Raw genomic sequence first — 27,872 nt, 5'->3', positions numbered from 1 at the left:
ATTATCCTTTCCATGCACAAAACCATAGGCTAATAAAATAAAGGGTGTGATTACATCCTGTGCTCCACTTGTGAAAGATGCCATGACATGCCATGCTATATCTTATCAGGGAAGTAATGATTAAAAAATCCACCCTGAACTTCCTTACCTTTTTTAATCTCATGATAAGGGTCTGCTGACTCATTTCAATTTGTGCGTAATACATTCTTTGGAAAACACTCATGTGGGATGCAATAAATCCTTTGCAACGTGACTCAATTATTACAGTATCCAGGCAGCAGGAAAACGGCATCCTCAAATGCCAACATTAAAGATGTTCTTATGTTTACATCTCTATGATTTAATGTAAGACTACTTTATATCAATAATTAAGTAACTCATAATGTTACATTGACTTCTTGGCTATGACTTTAAGTAATAACGATTCTCAAGCAGAGTTTGATTACAATCTTTCACTCTATATGAAAGGTTAATCACTTTATGTGGAGGTTAGGCCCTTGCAACACTTTTTGAAGATATGTTTACTTGCAACTTGCGAAACTAATAGTTGTTCAAACGTTCATGAAAACACAAGTTTATGAAACTATGACAAATATGACTAAATAATTACTTGATAGAAAAGCGATAAAAACATGATTTTGATTGCAGTGGTAGAAATGAGTTGCTGGTAAAATAGGCCTGACACTTACAATTGAAGTAGAAAATATGAAATAAAGGACTTTTTGAGTATTTTTTTTACATTACATTGTGTTAATTATACTTAATTAGATACTTTAAATACTTCTTCAACAAGTAGTTTGGCTACTCGATCTTTTCTTTGAAGTTCCATCTGGCTCCAGAAAATCTCACTAGTCGCGACTCTGGAATTACATCCGCCTTCTGCTTGATTGACAGCGTGTGAGCCAATCAGAGTGATCTAGAAATCCACACAAACCTTAGCTACCTTGTTCATTGGCTGACAGGAGCCGTCGGTCAGTGACGCAAGAAGCTCCGTCCAACCAATGGCGGTGGCTGGGTTCTGTAGAAGATGAGCAACAGGCTCCTGCAGACTGAAGCACAACGAGCCGAGTTAAAGTTGTTCACCGTCCGGCGGCCGCGCCACCGTGGAGCCCGCATGGTTCGATCCCCTCTCCTGGTAGTGTGACTGGGAGCGGACAGTGGGAAGATCGCAGCCTCCGCGGTGTGTTTTTTAAAGAGAATAAGCGTATTTGTTCGAGGCCGTGGTATGGACGAGGCCCGGCCTACCAGTGGTGCTCCGGCCCACGGGCTGGTGCCGCTGTTTCCCCCCGGACTGCAGGCTATCTACGGGGAGTGTCGGCGACTTTACCCCGAGCAGGCGAACCCGCTCCAAGTTACAGCCATCGTCAAATACTGGTGGGTACCACGACCTGTTGGTGCTAGTCCGCCATTCCTGTCGCTGATAAGTTAGGGGAACTAGTTTTTATAGTAATGGACAAAAGTTTAGCCAACTGTTAGCTTAGCCGCCTTGCTAACGTTTCAGCCACATAAAGCCAGGAGCCCCACCGTGTTCTTGGGCCAAAGGGGGGGCAGCACCAGCGTCATAACAACTTAATATGAGTGTAATTACTATTTGTGTGAAAGTTTAAGCCTCCTTGGTCAATTGAAGATCTATACATCATGTGTACTGAGATGTGAGTGCAGAAACACCAGAACACGTTGACCTGTGGTCCGGCTGATGGTCGTCCTCCTGTCTGTCTCCTCCCAGGTTAGGGGGACCTGACCCGCTAGACTACATCAGCATGTACCGGAACTCGGGCTGTGCAGCTCAGGACATCCAGGAGCACTGGCACTATGTCAGCTTCGGACTGAGCGACCTGTACGGGGACAACAGGGTTCACGAGTGAGTACACTGCTGTAAACACTCCACTACCTGTTGCTTCAGGGAGGCTTTTCATTGAATTCATTACACATTGTGAAAAACTGTGGACAGTGGGACATTATATTTCCTGAATCAGGATATCATTAACATACCATGAACTTCTAACTAACACTGGAACTGCGTGTCCATCTCTTGTTGTTATTCTTTCACAGCATGTTCAGTGTGTTGTTGATCTTTTCAAGCAGTGGGACTATCACAATCCCCATGTTTATAAAAGAGAGTAAATAAAGTGTGTGTGTTTGTGTGTGTCAGATTCACAGCAGCAGATGGACCCAGCGGGTTTGGCTTTGAGCTCACATTTAGGCTCAAAAGAGAAGTTGGAGAGACGGCACCCCCGACCTGGCCAGCTGAACTCATGCAAGGCTTGGCTCGCTACGTGTTCCAGTCAGGTAAGAGCACAACACAGAGTGGTATTTCTGTTTTGTACCCACGCTTGGATTAAACAACATATTTAAACACCAAGGTCACCTCATTTAATCTCATACGAAATATTTAAAGAAATCTATTACTTGATTGTAACAACTTAATTATGGCCAGTTTTGCAGCAACAAATACGAAAAAGGATGACATTTTTTATACATTTTCAGCTAAATTGAATTTTGAACCTTTGATCTAACTGAACAAACACTTTTGAGACATGAATTTGTCCTCATTTATCACTTTATACTCTTATAAAAGACATATTAATGTTTTAATTAATATAAAACCAGGCACACTAAAAAGGTTATGAAAGACATTTGTACAGCTCCACATTCTTCAGCCTTCGCTTGGACACCTTTTGATTTGTGTTAATCATCTAGTCAAAGTTTGTTAATAGTTTAGTAAATTATTTATCTGCGCTAGTTTTGATATAACAATTTCTGAAAGTATTCTTTGTAAAGGTAGTAAAGGTAGTGTATAACTCCACTGATACAAGTTTTGTATACATTATACGTGTTTGTTGCAGCGCTCTGTATTTAGAGGAAGTCTATTTTCTCAATTTTCCCTTAAGCATTATGCAAGGCTTGTCTATTTTATGGATGACATGACAAATAAGATCTTCGTTGTTGTGTGAGAATGTGTATCATGAGTAAGATAAATAAGTATAGCCCATTCTGCTACGTACTTGAAATACTTCAGTTGTGTATATAATGTTCACAATGGTTGAGAACAGAGGGGGCATTTAAAAGCCACGCCGAAAGAGAAGAAGGCTATTCTCTCTCCTCTCCTCTCCAACCCTTCTTTTCTCTCCAGCTGGGGTCAATTTGCGCGTGGGTGGGCTGGGCCCTTGAGCTAAATGAATGCTGATTCCTGGCCATCTTCCCCCTCACTTTTCTCCTACAGTAAATCTAGACTGGGAGGATGTTACCTCCCAAGCAGATTCTTCAGATTGAAGTGTAGTTTTTATGTTCCTCATATGGCATTTGGGGTTTGATTTCTCTCGCTCACTTGCATTCTCTCACTGATCTGTGTCCCTCACTTTTGCTTTTCCTGTACGTTTCCCTTAGAAATGCTGTGTTATCAAACTATTAAAATAAGTAGTCAGTGAATACTTCTTACGGCTGCTTTACTTATTGTAGACTCATTAAAACAGCATACCTTTCTATCCTTTAAAATGTATTTTTTTCTTTTCAATCATGTTCTTCTACAGAAAACACATTTTGTAGTGGCGACCATGTATCGTGGCACAATCCACTGGACAACAGTGAATCTCGTATCCAGCACATGTTGCTCACGGACGACCCACAGATACAACCAATTCAAACTCCTTTTGGCACAGTGAGCTTTCTCCAGGTGAGTTCAAATGTGTATAAATAGCTTCACATAATACACTTTTGGGATATTACTGTCAAGTAACCCTACATCATAATATCAATGATTTTAATTCAGGACACAGTTACTTTTATTAATATTCAGTTAATCATTTATCAATGTAGGAAAAGCCTTCGAGCAATTTAGGTAAAAGTTATCTTTTATTGTTCAGTAGATAAATAAATCTTTGAAGCCAGTGTTTGTATTTGTTCTTAAAGTTTAAGAAAAGTAAGTTCAATAATTATTAGGAATATGGCTGTACACCATTTTTTCCAATACCTTGATAAAAACTGATAGTTACCAAACTTACATATTACATGGAATATTAACTAGAGAGAACAAAGACTGATTTCACTAGACTTCTTCCCCCAGAAAAGAAATTAAAAGCAAATTTGTAAGATTACTTTTGATTTCCAAAAAAACAAATCTGGTGTTGTCCTCGAGGGCCAATATCTGGTTTGCTGGATTGTGTTGTTACTGTTACTGACACACACACTCACACAAGCACTTGCTGGCTCTCCTGTACTATAATTCTCTTTAATGGTGACTCTGGGGGGCAGAGCTTTACACACACTTACACAAAGAGGATGTCTACGTATCATTGCTGCTGCCCCACAAGGGAGAGTTGAAGTGGGTATGATAGGTAACACTTGTACTAATTAGAAACCCAGCACTGCTCTTGTGAGTGGATCCTGCAGCTGAGTCCAGAACCATACCCTACTGCCACACTCATCAAAATAAAGGCAGAAACGGTTATAAGTAGGACGTAGAAACTAAAACGATTGAAGACCACACTCCTCATGCTCTTTCTTTGTCTCGTTCAGATTGTGGGTGTGTGTACAGAGGAGCTACAGGCGGCCCAACAGTGGAACGGCCAAGGGATTCTGGAGCTGATGCGTGGAGTCCGAGTGTGAGTGGACCTGTGTTGGCTTGGATTGATTACAGAGACTTGTTTTAGGTTTTTAAGTCGTATTTTTACAGAAAAGACTATGCCAATTCTCAATGGTTTGGTTTATGCTTATTTTTGTTTCACACCTGAATTGATGGGTTAGTATTGTTCCATAATTTAGGATTGCTACATCTGTATAGATGTCACAAAGAGAGAAACTCATCATTTAGATTTGCTGTAAAAACAAGTGGACATTTCCAGTCGTTATGTGGCTTTTGTAGATTTGTGTAGTTGAACTGAAATTGAAAGACTACCATCAGTGCCACTGAAAAATACCGGAGCTCGGTCAACACATTATGAGCAGCAGATTGAAGAATGTAGTTACTGTTTAATTTATTAACTGTGTGTGTGTTTAACCTGTGGTTAATGTTGTGCTGGACTAATGCTAATGATTTTTCTGTGTACAGAGCTGGTGGTCCTTGGCTAATAACAGATATGAGGAGAGGGGAGACCATTTTTGACATTGATCCACACCTACAAGTAAGGCTTTATTATTTATTATACTCCACAGCTGCTAGCTACATGCACTACATAACTACATACAAAAAAGTGAAATAGCAGAACTAGTAGAAATACTGAGAGTAATTTTATGAAATGGCCCTTGATGGGTTCCCCAGCCCTGTTTGACATTGTATTTAGTGCCCCCTGTTGGCACATCATTGTGCAGTGTCTAGCTTAGGTGAGTTTTATTTGAGTTAGTGTTAATGATTGCGTGTATTTTTTGCTCTTCTAAGCAGGAGCGAGTGGACCAAGGAATTGAGTCAGAGGGCTCTAACCTAAGTGGGGTCAGTGCCAAGTGTGTGTGGGACGATCTGAGTCGACCGCCAGAGGACGAGGAGGACAGCCGATCCATCTGCATCGGATCACAGCCACGCAGGCTCTCCGAAAAAGGTTAGCCAAGTCCCAAAGGAAATAAACGAGTAGATTCCTCTAATTAAGACTGAGCAGACCCAAGAATGCTTAACCATTCTCTCCACGTGCTGTCAGCAATGCATGGTGGGATAATTCCATGCTGATCTTTGTGTGTTGACAGACACAGAGCAGATCAGGGAGACCCTGAGAAAAGGACTGGAGTTTAATAGTAAGGCAGCACTACCACCAATCAGCAGCCAGAGACAGAGCCATGAGAGGCCTCAGTAAGTGTTCCTCCCACACACCAACACACACACACTAACATGGGTTCAGCTCAGCACAGAGGTTGCACCAGGATAACTCCCTCAACCGTGTGCAGTGACTCAGAGCATTTGACATCTGAACTGTTACCAGCTTTGTTTCTTAGCTACCAGCATGATGTTGTGGTTTGTCACTATCCTGTTGCTATTTTTCTCGGGAAGTGTTTGCGTCGTCTGCAGAGTCAAGTAACGCTTCGCGGACACAGTCCAAGGAGCTGCAGTTTTTCCACAGACACTCGTCCTATAATAGCTGAATGTACTATTTCAGACTTCCTCACTTTAATTTCCCTTCCACCTTTCTTTTCTCTTCGTCGTCTGTTTCTCAGGAGTCGGAAGGACAGTTTGGAGAGTGAGAGTTCAGCGGCCATCGTTCCACATGAGTTGGTCCGAACGCGTCAGTTGGAGAGCGTCCATCTGAAATTCAACCAAGAGGCAGGCACGCTGCTGCCCCTCTGCCTGCGGTACTACACCGTTCTCCTGCACGCACATACAACAGCTACAGCTTTGGAATCTCTGCAGGAAATAGAAAAAAATAAAAGACCAAACCGGGTTTCAATAAACATGAGAACAAAAACACCAGTAAAATTACGATGCTAGATAATTATTAAAATGTTCATTGCTATTTTTAAAAAAGAAAAAGTTCAGACTAAATATAGCCTGTCACATGAATAGAACATTATGCATCTATTATTGGACCCTGGGTCGACTGTATATCATTGACTGATATTGATGAGTGAATAACCAGAGGCAACAGCTCATACACAGTCAGCATTTTTTTTCTTATATTCTCCTTATCTTGTGGAATTGACACATGGCTGATAACAACCTGGGCTTGGTGTTCGTCTGTATCTGGAAGAGTGTTTAGACGTTATTTGAAATGTGTTTTTTCAGACCAAATATAAATTAGGCGATAACTAAACAACACAAACTGTTGCTCTGCACACACAGAAGACAAAGAGGTTTGTGTGAGAGAGGGAAAGACGTGTGGAGAGTTAAGAGTGAGAAAACGGTATGTGATTATGTGATATTGGCAATTTGGCATTGAGTGTGACTATGACTAATGTTACTTACATTTGCAAATGTTTTCCACTTGAAACTTTTAATACCTAAAAAAGATGTGGAATTAAATGATAGTTTCACACTATGCAACAGACCCAACGAGATCTTACTGAAGATGTGTCGGTTATATTAAAGTACGACAGAATATGTGTTGTATGAATTAGTGTGTGTCGCAATTTTCATTGTAATTTAGGTGAATTTGTTATTTGTTTGGTTTTTGATTTTTTCATTAAGACATTTTCACTTTGAAAAGTAGCTGGACCATGTTTGGGTCAAGCCATTCACCATAGTCCTTCTTTAGATATTTTTCACTTTAAAAATTTGCTTGGTTTAAGAATAGATTCATAATAAGAAAATATTTATGAATCAATACTACTGTAAAAATCCTAAAACAGCAAAGTCGTTATCTGAAGTCACTATAGTTGTGTGGAGCAGCCCTGTTACCATAATTCAGAGCTTATTTGTCCGTTTTCAACCTGCTATTGCTCAACAGATATTACAATTTATTTTTATTTGATTACACATTTTTATTTGACGGCAAATTAAGTCTATCAAATCAAATGTGGAAAGATTGATCATGAATTTTTATTTTGATAATAATTTAGAAGCATATCTGTTCTTATATTGCCTTTGCAACAGAGAACTCTTTAAACGTTTTCAAAAGCTTGCCAGTAGTTTTCAAATAGAATGAGAAATATTCTGTTATGGCTACAATAACTGATATTACATCCTCATGCACTTGTAATTACCCTTTGTGGCTCATACTGTGCTGTATTCAACCCTTTTGTAGGGGTCGGTTGCTCCATGGAAGACATTTCACTTTCAAAAGTATCAATGGAGACACAGCCATAACGTTTGTGTCTACGGGAGTTGAAGGAGCTTTTGCTACTGAAGAGCATCCATATGCAGCCCACGGCCCCTGGCTTCAGGTACACACAAACACACAAAGAGATGCACACAGAAACTCACAGTTTCCATATAGCACTTGCATATTGAATCCATTTATTGGAATTTCTGTTTCCCCTGTCTAGATACTGTTGACCGAAGAGTTTGTAGAGCAAATGCTTGGGGATTTACAGGAACTGAACACTCGTGAGGAGGTAAGTAAAAGCGCCTGTTTAACTTTTATTTTCAGTTTTGTTTTGTTCAACTGCTGGCCTGTTTAAACTCATGTACCCTTTCTCTTTGTATAGACAAAGTTACCAAAGGAGTACAGTTGGCCAGAGAAGAAGCTGACGATCTCTGTCCTTCCAGATTCTGTGTTTGATAATCCACTGCAATGAGACCAAGACATTTAATCACTAGAAAATACCATCGGAAAATACCATGCAATCACACATTTCCAGAGTGGACCATCATGAACTGAAGGCCTCCCAGAACATGCAGCGACACCCAAGCTGCTGGGGCGCATAGATGTGTTGTTCCTGCAGTGGAGAGCCTGAGACTGTTTCATCCCAGAGGACTATCAGAAGACTTTTGACTGTTACTGCAATCTCAGACTAACCCCAGTGTTAACAACATGAATGCCTCTAAAAATGTCAAATCCAGCCTGTCCAGATGGTTTACCTGTTAAAACAATCATTATAGGTGTCACATTTTCTAACCTGCAAAACCGGAGGCCCATTCCTCCCGTAAGGCCAGGTCTGACATGTATGTCACAAATGTAGCTGAGCATGAATCCTGCAGACAGGAGGTCCCAAGCAACGACTGAGTCAAAGTTCTCATAAACTAGTTCTATTTATTCCAGTGGCCTTAGAAAAAGGCTGAATAGTCACATGTTGAACCATTTTTGTCACTATTGTTTTCAACTGAGCTAACGTGTATAGTATTTACAAATGCTGGACATTTTTCTTATGTTTGTGGTCATACCAAAGTTATAACCTGCCAGAACTGTCCGTGTCTTAAAGGTGTCATGATTCTGTAGTACGACATGACGGGTTGAACTACCATTCACTGCCTGTTGGTCTGGGAAAACCAAACGAGCATCTCAAACCTTGTGTAGATATTAGTCAAGCGCTACAGGTAGAACCACCTCTGTCCCCTGTGCCAAGAACAGGGGATCCTGTATTGGGTAATAGTTTTTTTGAATGTGTCTTTTTTCCGTTTTCTCATGCTCGACTCTGCATGTGTTTAGTTATGAAAGTAAATCTATCACCTCTGTGAATTTTCAACAACTAGGATTCTGGGTTCAGCGTCCTCTCTCAAGTGTCCTCCCCAGTGGCCGATGAAATGTAAAATGTGTATTTTAATAAGTAGGACCTGCTTGGAGCGAAATTCCACAGTGCCTTGTATTGACAAGCACCACATACTCGCTGTCGACGCTTGCCTTCAGCTCTTGGATTGTTGAGAAACATCACTTTGATTCAAGGCTGCTGCGTTCGCTGTCTTTCTCTGATACCGTCAGTGCATTCCAGGTTAACGCCAAAACTAAGTAAAGACTACTTTTCTCCTTAAAAATATACTCTTATACAATCTTTTTTTTTTTTTTTTAACTCAAGAGTGTAAAATGTAACGTTTAGACATTGGTGATGTGGCATTTTGTAATTTCTATCTTATTGACTGAACTGGCTGATTGTAATCCCAAGTGCATTAAAGAGTGTAGATATTTACACAAATAAAGCTGGAACACTAATGCAGTATTAAAGAGGAACGTATTCCTTTTAAAAGCTTTATGTGAATACAAGCCAATATTTACATGTATACTTGATTTCTTATAAAACAATGTACATGTGAATAACCAGGAACCTTTTATTGTGACAATAATGCAGAAGCATTGCTAACTGGTAATAAATCCCATACTAATGCTTCACACATCTATTAGAAGTCATTTATTAATTTCAAGCTTTGTTTGCTCACATTAATGTCTAAAAACGACTGTTGGCTGTAGCTGACTCATTCAAGGTTGTAAAGCTTGTCGCACCTTCTAATTCCCCACCCTGTCTGCGAATATAAATAATTGTCTGTTCTTGATAAATAAGGGCTGTGGGGTTATCACTTTATTTTTAAGAAAGCATTCACCCTTAAGTTGTTGATCAATAGATTTGATTTCAGAATACAAAACTGCTGAATCACTAAAGGGCCTCATGTTCACTGCATTTTGTTGGTTTTCGTAAGTAGATTGGGTTGGATTTAGATTTGGGCTCATATTATTGGGAGAGGCGGTGGACTAGTGGCAGAAACTTGGACTATGGGCAGAAAAGGTCTCTGGTTCGTCTCTGATTCGACTCCACGGAGAAACAACAAAAAGACGAACCTGGATTGATCTGTCCAAAAATCCAAGAGGATTCTCCCTACCCTGTCTAGTGCCCCTGAGCAAGGCACCTTACTCCCCCAACATCTGCTCCCCGGGCGCCATACATGGCTGCTCACTGCTCTGTGTGTCCTGCACCAGATGGGTTAAAAGCAGAGGTTACATTTCCCTCCTTGCATGAGTGTGCTTGTGCATGTCTGTGCATGTGTTTGGGACAAATAAATGTATCTTAATCTTAATCTTATTTAAAGGTCCCGTGTGTAGGATGAAGGTGAAAGGGATCTATTGACAGATATTTAATATAAAAATCTTAGTGATGTTTTCATCTAATTTGTACGAATTGTTGAACTTCACCCTATAATGGGCCCTTTATATTTAAATACTTTATATTTACATCAGGAACAGGTCCTCTCTACGGAGCCGCCATGTTTTTTACAGTAGCCCAAACTGGACAAACTAAACCCCTTTTGAGTTTTTACGCAGCTGAAGGATAACACAGGTTCTCTTTCGTGTTTGGAAGGGGAGGGTGAGGTGAGGGGTATCAGCTGCAAGATGCAACTTCACCACTAGATGTCACTAAATTCTATACACTGAACCTTTAATTTATTGTCATGTATCTATAAGCATTAGTGCCTCATTGAACCTTAGACAAAACTATATTATCTGTACATAGAGTATTGGTTATATAAAAAAAACTGGTAAGAAGGCTGTCTCATTTAGAAGTGGTACCTACTCTGCACACAACATTAAGATGAAGTAAATCAACATCTATCTGTGTGTGATTTAGTGTTCCACTGCCCCAGGAAGCGAGGACCCCACTTTGGGGGTCACCTATGTGCGATGGGCTGTCGGGGAACCACAGTCAGGGACACAGTGTTGTTCTCCAGCCGTGCACATGTGCAGTCTCCCCGGTAGAGTTTGCTGTGTGGCCGCTGCTCCTCCGGCCTCCTCCGGGCTCCTCCCCCGTCTGAGTATCCACTCTGTGACGGGTCACGTTATCTCAGAGGAGGGGGAGCGAGGGGAGAGAGGGGGAGTCGGTGTGTGGAGGCACTAAGCTCCCTTCCGACGAGTCACAAGCCGCCTGCACTTATCATCCGATATTAGTCAGAGTTCACGGGAAAGCGGAACCAGACGAGTAACAACCGGGAACCGAGTGAAACCTTCCCCCCGGCACCGAGCGATGTGCGTCGGCCACCCTGCTCCGATCTCCCGGCCGGAGCTGGATCAGACCGCGGGCTGGATGCGAAAAGCTCCGAGGGCATTAGAGGTGCATCGACGACATGGGACGGAATAAATAGTTGGTAACGTAGCCTTTCTTCCTTCAATGGTGTTTACAACGTGTCTCAGCGGACTGCGATGAGGCTTTTCCACAGTGATCCGGTGTCACTGGGACATGTTGTTGGTCCCAGCTCCGGAAAAACCTGCTTCAAACAACCTTTAAACCGAGGAGCGAATCGACGTTGACACCGGAGCCAGATTGAAAAGATGTTTTACGCGGAACGAACGCAGGTTCTCGACCATCGCTGAGACTAAATCAATGTTGATTCATCCACCTTCTAAAAACTCAATCCGCAGCAGGAGAGGGAACTGTTATTAGAACAACATCGACTCGTCCATCATTTAAAAGACTGTCTACGTTACAGTTCGTTAAAAAGTGTAACAATACCGACGTATACAATTACCTTTTTTAAAATATTCTGCTCGATATATAATAAACATATTAATGGTTTAAGAAATACTAAGACCTGTAAAAAAAGTTGATGTTTTGCCTTACAAAAATGTATCTGAACAGTATTTTGAAATCAAATTACAGCATCCTCAGAATACTGTTCTGTATATGAAGTGCTCCAAACTTGTAAATATCGTTTAAAATGGCATTAATAATTTGTTCAAAAAAATTATATTTGCATAAATTTCAACAGAAAATTCAGAACAATGTTTCAGAAACTGGACCTAAAACCTTATAGAATTATAATAATTTGAATATTCTGATTAAATGTTGAAAATCTAACAATTCCAAATCCCTAATTGTAATATCACAAGGCACTTATGGCTTTGTGCTGAGGGCAGGTGGGACGACTGTTGGTCAAAACACGTTTACATACTGAACTGCTTAGTCTCCTTCACCTTTGATGTCACACCTATAGTGTGAAGGTGAGTAGCAATTAGCCTCTGTATGCAGCTTCCTGTCATTATGGACCATCATCATAGCAAAAAGTTAAATAACAGCACATTCTGCAGGAAGTGAAACAAATGTGCCAACGAATCAAGTGAGCATCTTCCAAGATAACACCAGTAAAAATGAGACGTAGATTGAGTGGATTGAAGTGTGTCATGCTCCCATAGCATTTGCTTACCAATATATTCGTTCTGTTCTGGATGTCTGTACGTCTCAGTGGCCAAAAGTCACCTGACTCCTCTGTCGCTCTCATCCTGTGGCATTATCTGACAATCTAACATTATTCACACTTCACTCTTTTTGAGCACATCGTCTATGACAGACGCATTTCTCGCCAATTTCATTTCTGCATGAAAGATGCAAGACTGAATTAGTTTCAGACAGAAGGGCATAGCAGCCTTCAGAAACACCTTTTAAAGCTTATTAAATGCGAACAACTCACTCCACAACACCTGCTAGCTTAGCAATATTAAACAGCGCATAATTTAACTCTTATTTACATATATTTGCATACGCTACATTCAGAAAGAATGAATTGTTTTGTCTTGAAATATCAGACAACCTCAATTTTAAACCTTTATACAAAGAATTGATTTGTATTGCAAATAAAGTAGAACGCACAAGTACAAGTTCCAGGCCCCTCCCTCCTATTTCCAAAACCGTCTCCAAAGCCCCTGCCCACATCACAGAGCAGGCTGCAGCACATGCACACACAGTATAGTAAGTACAGCAGCAGAAGAGGCTATACAAAACAACATGGAGACCACAACTTTGCAAATGCAATAACATGATGCAAACAACCAGCAACAGTTATAATTGTAAAAAGCTAAAATTAGCCCAACTGCTTCATCACACGTATCATGAGAGCCGCTGCTAACTGGGCTAATCGCCTGTGGAGCACCGATGTGGCTAACTCATGCTACGCAGTAAACCACAATTGCGAGCACAGACTTAAAAATAAATATCAGGACAAACATCAAACTGGCAACACAGCTAGTTAGCTAGTTAATTTCAAATAAAAAGATGCTAACCAGATGCCTTCATCAGAAACAAGCTGAAACTAGCCTGATCCCAACATGACAGTCATATGAGATCGGCTGCTGGCAGGATGATTGCTTGTTTGTGTGAAGAGTTACTTTCCCTGCTTAGATCTTTCTGTACCATTTCAGACAAGATAGAAGTGAGAAGACTCCAAGGCTTAACTGTCACAAGGGTATTTTGTTTCCACATGTCAATCTGATCCCTCTTTCTCGCTTTTGACCCTTGTAGAAACACATCAGTTTGGATCCAGCCTAAGTCATGGATGCAAGCTGGAAAAACAGCTTGGAAGAGGAGCTCCTCTGTCCAATTTGCCTGAATGTTTTTGCCGAGCCCATCCAGCTGCCATGCAAGCACAACTTCTGCAAGGATTGTATCTCGGAGGCCTGGGCCAAAGACAACGCTGCGGTGCGCTGCCCTGAGTGCAACCACAACTACAGCCAGAAACCAGCACTGGAGAAGAACTTCAAGCTTGCCAATATTGTCAAGCGGTTCAATGCCTTGAACACCGAGAAAGCCCCGGTTGTCTTACAGTGTGTCCTCTGTAGACGAGGCCCGCCGCTGCCTGTGCGGAAGGTCTGCCTGCGCTGCAAGGAGCCCTGCTGCCAAGTTCACATCCAGACGCACCTCCAGCAGCCCTGTGCGGCCCCGGGACACCTGTTAGTCGACGCTGAGGAGCTGAGCGCCTGGACCTGTCCCACACATGAGGAGTACAGGCTGCTCCACTGTGAGGAGGAGCATGTGGCTCTATGTCCCTTCTGCTGCATCTCGCACTGCACGAACCAAAGACACACAGTCTGCGATGTGGACATGCAACGCATACAAATGCAGGTAGATTAATCACACACGCGCACTCCCACTCACCGATTCACTTTAAACTGTCAACTGAAACGCAGGTGACAGTCAAAAAGTGTGACAGGTGAGCTTTCTTTCATTGGTTTTTGTTTGAATTTCATGGAGTCAAATATTCCTCTCAGCTCACTAGTCTGTGGCTTCCTTCCTTTGTCGCTCCCTTTAATCTCATGTGATGTGACTGGACTGGACAGGTGAAAAGCCACCACTCGGGGAAGATGATAGGTGCACACACACGCACACACACATGTAGGCATATGTCACACACTGCTTTTAACCTTGATCATAGCACTGCACAAAACCACGCCTACACACCGCCACTCCACACATAAGCCACCCTGTGCCCTCGGGTAAGTGCTGTGATGCAAGCTGCATCCACCAGAAATGATAAACCCTGTGCAGTGGGGGGGGGGGGGGGGGGGGGGGGGGGCGGATCCACATGTACTTTGTTTAGCTGCTTGGTTAGCTACCCTGATCAGTTTCAGCATTTGCTCATGGGGGGGAAACACACACACTGGCGAGGCTTTAGAGGCTGATAAAGGAACTGACCTGCTGTTTTTTAAAATAGAAATGTGAGGATTTGCGAGACAGTTCACAAACCGGAAAGATTATCAATAAAATGTCAAGCATTTGCAGTTGTTGAAAAGTGATTCTAGTGACATTTTTTGTAAGAAAGAAGAACATAAATTCTACTTTTGTTAACCTACCTGACCAGAAGTGAATCATGATCTAGCTTGGCAGGGTTGACCTCAGGAGGTGAAGGTATGCGTCTCGCTTAAGGCCAGTGTGTCATGGCTCTGTCCACCTCGGTATTTTACACATTTCTACAATTTCTAATGTAAGAAAGAACATGCACTGCCTTATATAACAATTTCTATTGGAAAATGACTGAGAGGGAGATTAAGATTAATTTGTCATCTTCAATGTCTTGTTGATACGTTTTATGATTGCATTATTCTAGTTGGGAATGTTACAGACACTTTCTTTTCCAGTGTGTATATCACTAGGTTCTAAATGGGTAGAAGTCTTTGGTCCAATCTGTTGCTCTGGTTCAGAGCTATTATTGGGACAAAAGATGTCTGTTCAGCCCTTTCCAAAGCTGCTCTCTCTCTACACACATGCACACACCCACCCATTTTTCTCTTCTTTCACAACTGTATGTTTGCAGGGTAAAGAGTTCCTGGCTCTTCTCAAATGAACACTCTCCATGCTTAGGCCCTTAGACTGAGTGCACATCAATGGTGATGAATGTGACAAAACCCCCAAAGTAAGACTTCTTCTTGGATGCTGGGTCATTTTGTTAAAGTAGTTCTAGGCAGGAGTTGCCTCTTATCATTTCTTACTGAGCGTTCGTCCCTCTCGACTGAGCTGTGGTCTATTTTGGTAAAAGGATTTTCAATCCCCCTGGCAGCAGTATTGTTGGTTTTTGGATAAACAATGTAGCTGTGTTCATATCTTAAGTTACTGTGGCTCTCAAAGGAAACTTTTACAGTAACCCTTTGCAGGTGTGTGGGTAATTTTGGGACGAGAAAGGAAGAGTAATATAATAGTAATGTCATTCCTGGGACAGGCGGAGGAGGAGTCCTCCCACACAACCTCACCTTGGTTTTCTCAGGCATCTCAGCAGGAAACCGTCGCTCATGGGAGCTCTTCAGTTTGCAGTTTCTTGTATGGGCTGGTGTGAGTCAGTTCCCCAGAATGCTGAGGGTAGTCCATTGACATCAGACGTGGGGAATAGTTGTCAGTTGATTGTGAAAGAGGCTCTCTGTTCATTGAGCCTGAGGCTCCTCATTTAAACATGAGCTTCCTGGCAACCCGCGGGTGTCTGAATGCCTAAATAGGACAGTAGGAAAGTGATCATTGGCGAGTTTAATCTTGATAAAGGTAGGCATTCAAACTGTAACAGAGAGATCAGCAGATCAGTTCTTTCCTGTCCCCGAAAAGGGAATTGGTGGAAACGTGGCAAAATGAGGAAGACAAGGTTGTTGAGCAGAAGCATCTAGGCAGAAAGAAACTATAATGTGAAACCAACTCACACAGAGAGGCTCATGCAATGTTTACCATTGCAATAACCCAGTAAGTGTTCCTCCCTGAGTTTGTCTATGGGCACCACTGAGCTGTGCTATGTTAAGACAGTGATTTAATAATGTGCGTGAACTGTCTGAACGGTTTTAAACACACCGTACCTAGAAAAACTGGATTGAACAAGAAACTCTGCCAACGAGCTCGGCACCATGTGAGTCTGCAGAGTCAGTTATCAGATTGTTTGGAAAGAGCTGGTTAACTGAAAGTGTCTCTTGTATAACAACATGTGGTGTGGAGATGTAGCTCAGGTGTGGGCTGTGGCACGAGATTAAGGACCGATGCTGATTTCCAACAAGAATGCTGCTGGTGGAAAACTTTCCCTCATGTGCATGTGCCTCCAGAGTGGGCCACCACCCTGTTAGATGCACAACAGTTATGCATGTAATGTTAGCTAGATGCTAACAGTTAGTTAGTCTAAACAGGGCCTACTTGTTTCTATCCTGTAAGCCTGACAAATATGTTAAATGCGTGAAAAGATATGGCCCCAGTGCACAGTTTACTTTAGTTTTTTTTTTACACATATCAGTTTACATCTTAGAGGTATTTATTTAACCATGCAAGTAAAATGCACTAGATTTAACCACATCAATTATCTGAATTAATGGCTCTTTTCATCCACCCTCAGAATCTCTCTGGTAGAAGGTCGGGCATTTAGCATTACAATTTCTAATCCAGTGCTTTTTACCCTCAGGTTTAAATAAATGTGTCCACATATTGATATTGATTGATTTATATTATCGATATTTCAGAAATAAAGCACCCTTCCCATCGTATCATTAAGCGGCATCAAAGCAGATTGGCTGAATGCTAACGTTAGCTGTTGTCTTACAGTAGCTAATGAGCTAGAAGATATATTGTTTTACCTTGAAACCTGATCCGATGTTCCTCCAGATGTTCCCCATCCATTGTTTCTTAAATCAAGTCAAGGAGCAGTGATAACAGATTGTCAGATTCCTTATGGGTAGATTGCAACCTGATCTTCCACCTGCTGCTAACAGCATTGTAGCTTCCCACCGAGAGTGTGACATCAGAAGAAAATGGCCGCCGTGTGATTATGGCTGTTTTCTTCTCAGCACTCAAACTGCGTTGATCGATGTTTCTCAGGATCATTGTCTGTTGTTGGTTCTTTCATCGAGACACAACCACAGACAAATATCTGTAGGTTGCTGCCCATTCAGCTCTCTGGAGCCTTGTAGCCTGTTTCAGGTCATTGTTTTGGTTTCATGGCCTTGTGACTTTTAGCTAAATTAGCTAAAAGTTGGAGACTTGCTAGCATCAAGTAGCATTACGCTGCTAAGACCATAGATATCATATATAAAGGCTAGATGTCTTGTTCGACGGAGCCGGACGTCCGCACATGGCGGCCATCTTGCTACGGGGCAGCTCGCTCACCCATAACATTGTGTTGGTAGTGGTAAATAACCATAACTTGCTCAATTTTCAACCGATTTTTAAACGATCTGGTTTGTTATAAACGTCAGAGATGTAGTTATGACACTGCATAAATTATTCATTTTTTTTAGAAAATAACATAATTATTCATATTATGCAATGTCATATCTACATCTCTGACGTTTATAACAAACCAAACCGTTTAAAAATCTGTTGAAAATTGAGCAAGTTATGGTTATTTATCACTACCAACACAATGTTATGGGTGAGCGAGCTGCCCCGTAGCAAGATGGCCGCCATGTGCGGACGTTCGTCTCCGTTGGCCAGCAATGCAGACGAGACATCTAGCCTTTTATATATGATATCTATGGCTAAGACTGCAGACAGGAGATGGTGAAGACCAAAACAGAGCTAAAAGACTGAATATTGGACCTAGAATGGATGTGTGCTGAAAAACATAAATACAATATTAGTCTGCAGGATGTGTAATCAGGCTAATTATTGCCAACACCCTCACCAGCAACTGTAACTTGCTAATGTTGGGTTTACAAAATGGTACTGCTCTAAAACTTAATTAAAATGCTACCTCTCTGTTTATCAGTGTATCTAATGCCAGAAGCCGTCATCCAAATCATTTTGAATAGTGAAACAAGTGAACTAGATCCTGTTTCCCAGGTGATACGATTGTCAGCTGTTAAAAGGATAGCTTAGGAGAAAATGCAAACTAAAGGATCTAATATTGGCCAGTGCTTTGTGTCATTTAGAGTCGTTTTACAGTTTTGTTTTAGGAGCTAGATGGACGAGGTGCACCACAGTGGCCGGCCAGTTGTCGTACATAAGACTCCATGAGTGGTGTAAGCAGCTGAAGAGGCCTGTTGCTGAGATACCACAATGCAGATACCCTGAAACTCGCTCACTAGAGACCGCAGGAATGTCCTCATTCTCTCGTCTGCGCTTCAAACTTTCCCTCTGTTGGTTTCACTCTCCACTCTCTTCTTCTTCTTTTTTTTTTTTTTTTTTTTGTATGTCTTTCTCCCTTTTCTCTCTGTCCGTTGTTGGCATGTGCATGCGGAGCCCACAGCCCTTCGCCTTTCCTCCCGATCCCTTTCTCCCTTGCACGCCCGCTCGGGAGGGAGAGAGCCGAGCCCGGCGCTGTGCACACAGACACGACAGGCTGTCACTGACACAGAGGCCAATGCAAACAACGGGAGCAATGCATGTGGCAGAAACCCCCCCGACTTTTAACTCCCCCACATACATTAGCTGTCACTTATAAATACAGGTAAGGTTTTGGTTGCCATGACAGTGGGCAGGGTGCCTTTCCCCATTCAGAAACAGTTCATTAAAAAAAGGTACCTGCCCTCCCCTGTTTGCAGTCGGCCTGTGACTGTAGATTGATTAGCATCTTGTGCTGTAAATGGAGAAGGATTATGTTTACCGGCTCTTTTAATGGCCTGTGGCTCTTTCTGCACTCGGCCTCAGCCCACAGAGGAAGTCGGCAGGTCCCAACAATGGGCTCCATGTGATGGAGCAGGATCCCTGATAAACTTAGAGGCAATCAGAGATGGATTTGTGTTGTTGCGTTGGCCTTTTGCTGGTGATCTCCTAATGGATAAAATGCATGTGGTTGTCTCCGGCAGCTGTTGTTTCCTCCGTCTGATCAGGATTGTGGAGGAGGTACTCTCAGTGAGTCATGAATAGCAGCCGGTCGTTTGCTGATGGTGGCAGCAGAGTTTTTAAGAAACTTTCCTCACATATATTTTTCTGTTTTCAAAGACTCTGGTCAGGGTTCCTGTGTCTTATCCGTCTCTTGTTTGTCTTCTCCCTGCAGGCCACGTTAATGAGGCAGCAAGACAGACTGGAGGGTCGTGTCCAGAACATTGATGAGCAGCTCGCCAAGCTGGAGGCTGACAAGACACTGATGAAGGTGCAGTACAACACACACAATGCATGTACTTACACAGAGACACAGATCTGACCACTACCAGCACTGCATGTAGTCTTCATGTAGATTTTTTATTTCTTCAACACTGTGTTTAAATGAAATGATTCTGTATGTTATCCACTGTTGACAAATTTGGAGAAAGTAATTTATTTCTAGCTTTGTGCATTAGAGTGGAAAATGCATTTTTACAAATTACTTTACTTCTTTAGTCCAAACCAAGTGGATTCCACAAAACGAACAAAGTAAAGATATATTTAAACATGTCTCATGTCTTTACTTCTGTTCTGTTGGAGACTGTTTTGCAATAGTTTAATAGCTTCTGCTGGGAAATTCAAGAAAAGACAACACAAAATGCCAAATTGTCTGTTTAAATTGGCACTCCAGCCATTTACTATTGCACTTTCAAGAGACAAAATGTTCAAACTTGATCAAATTTAAGTGACTATTTTCCTGAGCCACCAAAAACATTGAATAACCACTTTCACCAGTAAAGTAGTAGTCTCCATTGCAAGGGAATTTATTTTAACCTAAAAAAATACTGCTGTTATATGCCTGTGGAATTTGTGTGTTTGTAGATTAACCCGTCCTCTCTCTCTCTCTACAGGACACAGTGTCTGAGCTGAAGGAGCGTGTGAGAGCCCAGTATCAGAGGATGCACAGGCTGCTGGAGGAGAACCAGTCGGACACCATGCAGATGCTGGAGAGCACCTGCTCCGTGTACGGGAGGAAACAATCCCAGCAGGTGCTGCAGCTCAACGAGAGGCGTCAGGAAACCGAGAAACTCCTGAGCTCAGTGCAAACGTTTCTTCAAAAAGCCGACAACATCAACTTCATGAAGGTCAGAATAAAACAAATCTACGCAACATCTCCCCACATGGAATTTGTCTGTACAGCCACACAAACACATGCAATACACACACCAGCAGAAGTTGTTTTACATTGTGATTCCAGCCGTTCCACGGAATTAAATGTTGGATTTTAAAGAACACAAAAAGCATTGTCGCCCACAGATGTCATGTGTAACCCACACTGATGCGTGTAAACAAGACAGGCGACAACATTGTCTATGTTTCCTTTTGTTCTCACAGCAGCCGTTAGTGAAGCAAATGTTGCATCTGAATACCTCTTGTGTCTTATTGTCTTCTTCAGAATACAAAACCATACCAGATGCTGATGGACAGGTGAGCCTCCTTACTTCTATTCTTTTTCATTTCACAGTTCATGGTGGTTTTGTGTATTCATCATGAGTTATACAATCACAATGAGAAGAAAACTGATGCAGGACAACTTTGTGCCTGGAATCCTTCTCAAAAGCAACAGGACAGTAATTATTGTGTTGTTTGGTATTAATGATTTGTTGGGTATTGTGTTCTCTTTTAAGTCTTAATGCTAATAACTTCTTTAAAATAAATTTGTAATGTTTTTCCTGTACATGTTTTGGTGCAGTGACACATAATCTGTTGTCATCACTGTTTATTTTTCATAAGAAACCTGTGTTTTGTCTCGATGGAAGTTATCACATCAGTTGATTTGCAAATTATACTTGTAGTCTTTGCAAATTTAACCCAAATCTCAAGGTCCAGAATGCGTCTCAAGCTAATGTCTTACTGAGTCTGGTTCTCAAGGTTTTACGTGTGTGTGTGTTTCTGTGTGTGTCTTTTTCCAGGTCGACCTCTCACCTGATTAGTGCCATGCCTCCACTCGGACTGGGCCAGCTCAACTCAGATCATCTGCTCTCCGAACTCTCAGCGAGAGAGAAGAACCTGCGGAAAATGCTGGAAGGTATGAATGAAATGCGACGAGTAGATGTGCTGATTATAAAATATTTAACTATTTCTAGGAAATGATAAAGATGAACTGCTTTCTCATCCTCCTCTCCTTTCCACTTTCAGAGCCGTTGAGCGAGTCGGCCATCGTTGAGATGGTCCAGTCTCGCGCCGGCTCCGCTGGCTCCCCGATGGGGACGAGTTCAGCGCCACAGAAGAGGAAGTACAGCATGGCTTTCATGGGAAGTAAAACAGAGAACTCCACCTCCCAGAATCCTCACACTAGTTCCGGCCATATTCGGCTCCTTGACTCTCCAGCCCATCACATTATGGGTGTAGGCTCCAGCTCGAGCCACCACTCAGGGACTCTCTTCCCCTCCTCCCACTTCCCCAGTGGAGGCGCCTCGCAACAAGCCATGTACGAAGGGCGGAAAGTTCTCATGTGCACTCTGAACAACTGCTGCTGCTCCAGGGCGCCCGCCGCTCGCGCCCGGCCCCCGTACCCGCCGTCGGGCTCCTTCGGCCCCATGACCTCTCAGGAGTTTCCCCCCCATGCGAGCCAGCCGCTGCAGCATTTCCCAATGGGTGGACTGATGGTGGGCTCACAGGCGGCCCGGCACCCGGACTTCTACGAGCTGTACGGCCAGCCTTCAGCCAAGCATTACGGGACCAAATAGTGCAGCAGAGTCACTCTGTTCTATTTTTTATGCAGACTTGGAATCAGCATTTCCATATTTCCTTTTTATTTTATTGAATTTCCACCTTGCATCAGTGATATGTCGTCAACGCTGTGTCTCACTAGATTATCGTACGAGGAATAAATTAACGGACGCACACAGACAGACCCACACACCTTCATGAATTATTTTGACATTTATTTGACCATATTATGGGAAACCATGTCCTGTTCACTTTCCGAATCACATATACAGCAGTGATGCTCTAATTTGAAAGCATTCTGTACTTGTATTTATTTTCTGTTTTATTTTTCGACTGGAAGTGCTAATGTGAACAACATAGTCTTAAATCCAGTCAAGCAGTGAACTAAAAGAAATGACATATCCTTCATTATGGGTTTCCAGAGACTTCAGTGCCTAAAAAGACTGTTAACTCGCTCTTAATGTACTTGCAAGTTCCGAGCTCTTGATTATTTCCTGTTTGCGGCTGAAAGCATGCAGGGAGCCTCCCTGTGCACTCCAAAGTCCATGTGGCTTTACAAACACACTGGGCTACATTTGCTTGTCAGGTTTTTCATGGATTTTTTAATATATATACGATTATGAATAAACCAAAAAGATGTGGAAAATATTGAATAAACAAGCATATTAAATCACATCTTGTTGTATGTCAAGCTTCACCTCAAAGGAATCTTGGGGACTTTTAACACTACAAGCTAGGTGAGACATTTATTATTTTAAAAATGTTTTATTATCACTTCGGGTCTGTTTATACTGAAAAGCCCACTTTATGATTTGTTTGGATGAAGAGGTTTTCACTGACTCTCTGGGTTACAGTTGAAATGTCAGAGCTTCCTGTAGCTTCCAGTGCAGCCCACCCTGCAGCTCGGCCTCAGTCTATTCATAGGCTCAGGCTTGCAGATGGAAAAGGGAGACACTGGATCGCCACATGTTTGCTGCATTCAGAGGAATCCCAGAATATGATGGAGGGAAACGGTTTGTTAAAGAGCGGGCGGCTGCAGTCGGGACGCTTATGTTTTCCGTTTTGGGGACAGTTCCCTCCCCTTGTCAACATCGCAGGTCTCCTGGCAAAGTCTGCGTCTCATCCCTCTTTGTCTCATTATCTGAGCTGGTTGTCAAGTTGGGTCAGAGAACAGGAATAACTGATGAGCAGCACCTCCCTCCCCTCTCTCTCCTCCTCTTCCTCTCCCGGGGTATCATTTGCCAGGTCCTGATGCAGAGCAGGAGGAGGACGACGACGAGGAGGACGAGGAGGAGGGCCGCCTGATAGAAGCGCAGAGTTTTAATGAGGGCTGGGACAGTGCAGTCATCTACTTATCTGTCACTCATACCCCCTTTCATTGTTCCCCTCCCCCCTCCCCTGTGCAATAGGGGGAGCGGGCCGAGGGGGCGGAGTGGAGGACGGAGAGGGAGGAAGAATGGTTAGGGGGGTGGGGTGATGGGCGGGGAGATGCGGGGAGCATCACTTATTTATGGGTGATAAAATGTTCTGCCCTCCTGTCTCATTCTCCCTTTCTCTCTATTATTTTATTTTTTACTTAAACTGAATTCAGGAAGGTGAATACTCAAATGTCTGATATCTCCAGAACCCAGTTTTCATTAGCAGCTAATCTAATACATGAGGCAGCGGAGGAGGAGGAGCTGAGGTTTAGTTACAGTGTGGCATCAATTTGACATTTATTGTGTGTGTGTGTGTACCTATTAGCATTCCCCTTGTGCACCGTTCCTTCTGTGTGTGTGTTATTAATAAAACATACAGTATATATAAAAGGGACCATACTATTAATTCAAGCCATATAAATAACTTAATTTATAGCTGCGTATTCATATCAACCCACCATTTTTAGAGCTGTACGGCAAGGAAAGAAAAAGAAGCATTTATAAAGAAATGAGAAACATGTACATAGAGAATTAAAAAATAAATAAAGGACAAAACAGTGGAAATGACAGCAAAACTGTTCAAACTTTAAAATCCAAATGTTAAAAAAATATTGACTTGTGTCACATTCTATCTTTTGGAGATTCTGCGTCAGTGTTTTTCTCTTTGAATGCCACTGCAGATCAATAAGCTGCCCAGTGGTGGTTTGATCAATCTTACAGCATTAGCACCAACATTAAGCTTGAGAAGAAGGTGTGTAGCTTTGTGAGTGTGTTTGGTGTGTGTGCTGCCTCGTGTGCAGACTTGGAGAGCATCGAATCCTGTTGTGCAACTGAATGTGTGCTCAGGTGTCAGCGGACAATCAGCCAGTCAGTGTGTTTCCTCATATGTGTGCAGAAGTAGACTCAGGGTAAGGGTGTGCATGTGTGTGCGTGTGTCTGTGTGTGTGTGAGGTTGAAGTAACATATAGGGTGAAGGGTGATGCACTTGACAGCTGTGCTCTGTTGTGGCAGGTGTGTTGGAGCTGTATATGTATGATTACAACACGCCCTTGCCTGCAGCAGGATTGTGGGCCTGCTTTGTGTGTGTGTGTGTGTGTGTCTGTTTGTGTGTGCTCAATGCATGGGGAACTGTCAGCTGTTGTGCAGCTGTTGTTTGTGTGCTTTATCCATTGGCTAGAGGTACTATCAGAGAGTGGGAGTGAGAGTGGGCTCTATCTCTGTTTCACACACACGTTCTTACCCGTTATTTACTAAACTATCTTCCTTCAGATATATTTTATTAAAAAACATTAACAGTAGTGATTCAATGGGATAGTTCACCCAAAAATGAAAATCCACTCATCTACTCAATACTATTTTACATTTAGGTTAAAAACATGTGGATAACGCCGTTTCGAGTCGTATTACGTTTTGTTGTTTAATTATACGTGAGGAATCGGTCACCATTTTAATCAATACATCAATATATCAACGATGTTTACCCCTGAAACTCCAAAAGTGTTTTGTGGACTCAAACACTTCACCCACCCCTCCATCGGCTTAGTGGTTGAGTAGATAAAGAGTGAGTTTCCATATTTGGGTGAACTATCCCTTTAAAAGGAGAGCTTCATCCTAAACACTTAAGATTTAAGTGTCAGTCCCTGGAATTTAAGGAAGGGGCTTCGTAGATGAATCGTTTTGCAATATTAAATTAAACAAATCTTCCTATATAGCTCAGGCCCTTGATAAACATTATTGATGTGAATCCCAGTACATTTACAGCTTGTGTAACTGTTCCATCAGTTCAGCAGTGCATGTGAGAGGTGGCCGGCATGGCAACACTTAAGTATTACACACACACACACACACACACACACACACACACACACACACACACACACACACACACACACACACACACACACACACACACACACACACACACACACACACAGGAACATGGACATATAGAGCATAATGCATACAGAGCGGTTACTTGTCGACCATGCAGAATGCTAACCTTCATCTGATAAGGCCTTTGAAATCTGTGCCAAAACTGCAATCCGGGGTAACACACACACACACACACACACACACACACACACACACACACACACACACACACACACACACACACACACACACACACACACACACACACACATCAAAGACAAAGATCCATGGCTGATGTTTATTGATCTTCAGATCTATTTCTGCGGTTTGGAAATGGTTGAAACATAAACCAGCCCGCTGTCGCGTTTGAGCTGCAGGGAAACAGGCGACATTAAAACAATGTATATGAGTGAAATGAGCAGAGACAGGAAGGGTGTGTGTGTGCAGGTGAGTCGTGCCAGTGGAGCTGTGTGTGTGTGTGTGTGTGTGTGTGTGTGTGTGTGTGTGTGTGTGTGTGTGTGTGTGTGTGTGTGTGTGTGTGTGTGTGTGTGTGTGTGTGTGTGTGTGTGTGTGAGCATTGCAGCTCATAATTAAAGGGCATTTCAGAATCCCACTGTGGAGAACAGCTGTATCCGAGTGAGAATACAAAGTGCTTCAGCTGTTGCCATAGTAACTTAGGGCCATAGAGTGACACATGTCAGAAGTGTCTTTACTGAAGTACAGCACTTTCAAACTTCTTTTTTTTGAGGTTCTGTTTATACATTTTTCATGTTTCAGCTTTATACTTCAGAGAGAAGATTTACTTTTACTCCACAACATTTCAGTGAACCATATTTTTTACTGCACTGCCTTTCTCCATAAGTGGCACTTATTAAAAGTAGAACAGTTTTGCCTACGTGACAATTAGTTCTGCTACTTGTGCCTCTTGTTGTGTGCCACATGGCCCGGCTCCTGCGTCGCTGTGGGCCAGATGAAACTGACAGAATGTGAGCACAGTGTCTCAGAGGGAACGTGTTGCAGCAGAAAACTCAGACAGACACAGTCAACATCTCCAGTCAGCTGTCAGTCAGACTTATTGCTCAGGCACCGGAAAATCCACCAGCCTTGTCTCCTCTGGAGTTCAGTATGGAGACATAATGTTTCTCCTTCTGTTTTCAATAACTTTAACTTTCTAAAAATCATCTTTATATCAACACTTACAAATCTACTGGATGGATGAACAGCATTTGCATGTTAAAAATGCTAAATGCTGTTTATGAAGATGGACGTTGCATCTCCACTTCCTCCCGCTGTCCAGAAATGAAGCTAAAAGATCCCAGATACAAACGTTGCCATTTCGTGCACGGACTGGTGAGTCTGCATGGTGGTAATGGGGGATTGAACCGTGGTAACAGGGTCCCGTTGATACACGCTTTCGACCAATCACGAGTAGGTGTCAGCTGTCAATCATGGTGGTTCCCCCCTTCTTCATAATTTTGAATAACAAACTAAAGCCAAACTTACACTTGAACGAACAACTGCCTAAAGTGAGAGGAACCATCTTTAAGAAAAATGTGTTTGACCTGTACTTTGACTTTTTAGTGTGGTGCCATCCATTAACATGTAGGAGGCAGGGTTTATGAACTTTACCGCAGCCGTCCACCAGGTGGCTTTGGCTTCACTTTTTCGGAGCCGTCATGTCGTCCATCTTTATTTACAGTCTATGTTTGGGAACTAGACCACTTCTCTTATAGCTGTGTTATGCGTCTTTTGATGAACGTAATTTTGGTTTTAAAGCCAAGAGTGTTGACTATAGATCTACCAATATGCATAAGCATATTCACAATTGTGTTATTGTTTTTAGTAGTTAAACCTTACTAATCTTTCCCCAGTGTATTTCATGTCGTATGTTGGGGAGTTGAGATATTTTGCTGCTGATTGCTTTCCGTGTTTCAGGCCACAATAGGAAACATTATGTAGCGACCGGACATGAATCTGCCCATTTTACCCCTGTTTGTCGCTACAGTGGATTTTACAATGAACCTAAGCTGCTTTGACAATGCCTCTCCCCGATGGATCAGAGTGTAGTGACGAGCTGACCGGAACACCTGGACGTCCCCGGCTGTCGTTCTGACCCAACGCCACCAGGGCGGAGCCAGAGAGAAGCTTTTCTGTTATTTAATGAGCCAAAATAAAAGAGAAACTCAGCATCATCCATATTTGTGAAGAGCCACTCTCTGGTAAAGATGCTGCTTATACTTGACTACACTCCCTGGGCTGCATGGTACTTTTCAATCATCAATCAATTGTATTAAAGCTGAAATGAAAAATCCAGGAATGTGTGCTCCCACAGATCAGCAGTTCTAACCCCTCTCTTAATGTACTGAAATTAATGAGGCCACTTTTTCTTTTACAGATAATAAAACTTAAAAATAAATTCACCTCATATATTTGATCGGTAAATGCTGTAATGAGATTTTATGCTCATTTAAAGATGTTCAATTGCTAAGCACTCACTGTCACGTGCAGGAATAAAGGACGTTGAAGTAAAGAATGAAATTTATA

The 27,872-nt window shown here is 42.4% G+C and overlaps 2 protein-coding genes across 3 annotated transcripts; both read left to right on the top strand.

Annotated features, from left to right (window-relative positions):
• The first annotated feature begins 1,030 nt into the window (after nt 1-1,030).
• Nucleotides 1,031-9,507, top strand: sufu (suppressor of fused homolog (Drosophila)). Of its 2 annotated transcripts, none has more exons than XM_061087376.1 (12): nt 1,031-1,374; nt 1,727-1,861; nt 2,153-2,289; nt 3,531-3,673; nt 4,516-4,601; nt 5,048-5,120; nt 5,378-5,531; nt 5,674-5,776; nt 6,139-6,273; nt 7,662-7,800; nt 7,903-7,971; nt 8,065-9,507. In XM_061087376.1, the coding sequence occupies exons 1-12, from the start codon at nt 1,226-1,228 to the stop codon at nt 8,152-8,154; spliced, it is 1,413 nt and encodes a 470-aa protein (XP_060943359.1). In that variant the 5' UTR covers nt 1,031-1,225; the 3' UTR covers nt 8,155-9,507. The 2 variants fall into 2 exon arrangements, with proteins under 2 accessions (XP_060943359.1, XP_060943358.1); XM_061087375.1 differs by having other exon boundaries at nt 5,375-5,531.
• Nucleotides 9,508-11,357: 1,850 nt separating this feature from the next.
• Nucleotides 11,358-22,713, top strand: LOC133020652 (E3 ubiquitin-protein ligase TRIM8-like). Its single transcript, XM_061087298.1, has 7 exons — nt 11,358-11,422; nt 13,570-14,169; nt 19,499-19,594; nt 20,217-20,450; nt 20,762-20,793; nt 21,279-21,394; nt 21,505-22,713. The coding sequence occupies exons 2-7, from the start codon at nt 13,600-13,602 to the stop codon at nt 22,053-22,055; spliced, it is 1,599 nt and encodes a 532-aa protein (XP_060943281.1). The 5' UTR covers nt 11,358-11,422; nt 13,570-13,599; the 3' UTR covers nt 22,056-22,713.
• Nucleotides 22,714-27,872: the final 5,159 nt, after the last annotated feature.

Source organism: Limanda limanda, chromosome 15, assembly GCF_963576545.1.
Source record: "Limanda limanda chromosome 15, fLimLim1.1, whole genome shotgun sequence".
Taxonomy (NCBI): Eukaryota; Metazoa; Chordata; class Actinopteri; order Pleuronectiformes; family Pleuronectidae; genus Limanda; species Limanda limanda.
This window is presented reverse-complemented; position numbering and strand designations above follow the sequence as displayed.

Bases quoted from the DNA above. Each gene is read 5' to 3' on its own strand.
- sufu (XM_061087375.1), top strand. From the start codon at position 1,226: ATGGACGAGGCCCGGCCTACCAGTGGTGCTCCGGCCCACGGGCTGGTG. The intron at 1,375-1,726 runs GTGGGTACCACG...GTCTCCTCCCAG, and splicing joins ACAGCCATCGTCAAATACTG to GTTAGGGGGACCTGACCCGC. The intron at 6,274-7,661 runs GTACTACACCGT...ACCCTTTTGTAG, and splicing joins CTGCTGCCCCTCTGCCTGCG to GGGTCGGTTGCTCCATGGAA.
- LOC133020652 (XM_061087298.1), top strand. From the start codon at position 13,600: ATGGATGCAAGCTGGAAAAACAGCTTGGAAGAGGAGCTCCTCTGTCCA. The intron at 14,170-19,498 runs GTAGATTAATCA...TTCTCCCTGCAG, and splicing joins TGCAACGCATACAAATGCAG to GCCACGTTAATGAGGCAGCA. The intron at 20,451-20,761 runs GTCAGAATAAAA...TGTCTTCTTCAG, and splicing joins ACAACATCAACTTCATGAAG to AATACAAAACCATACCAGAT.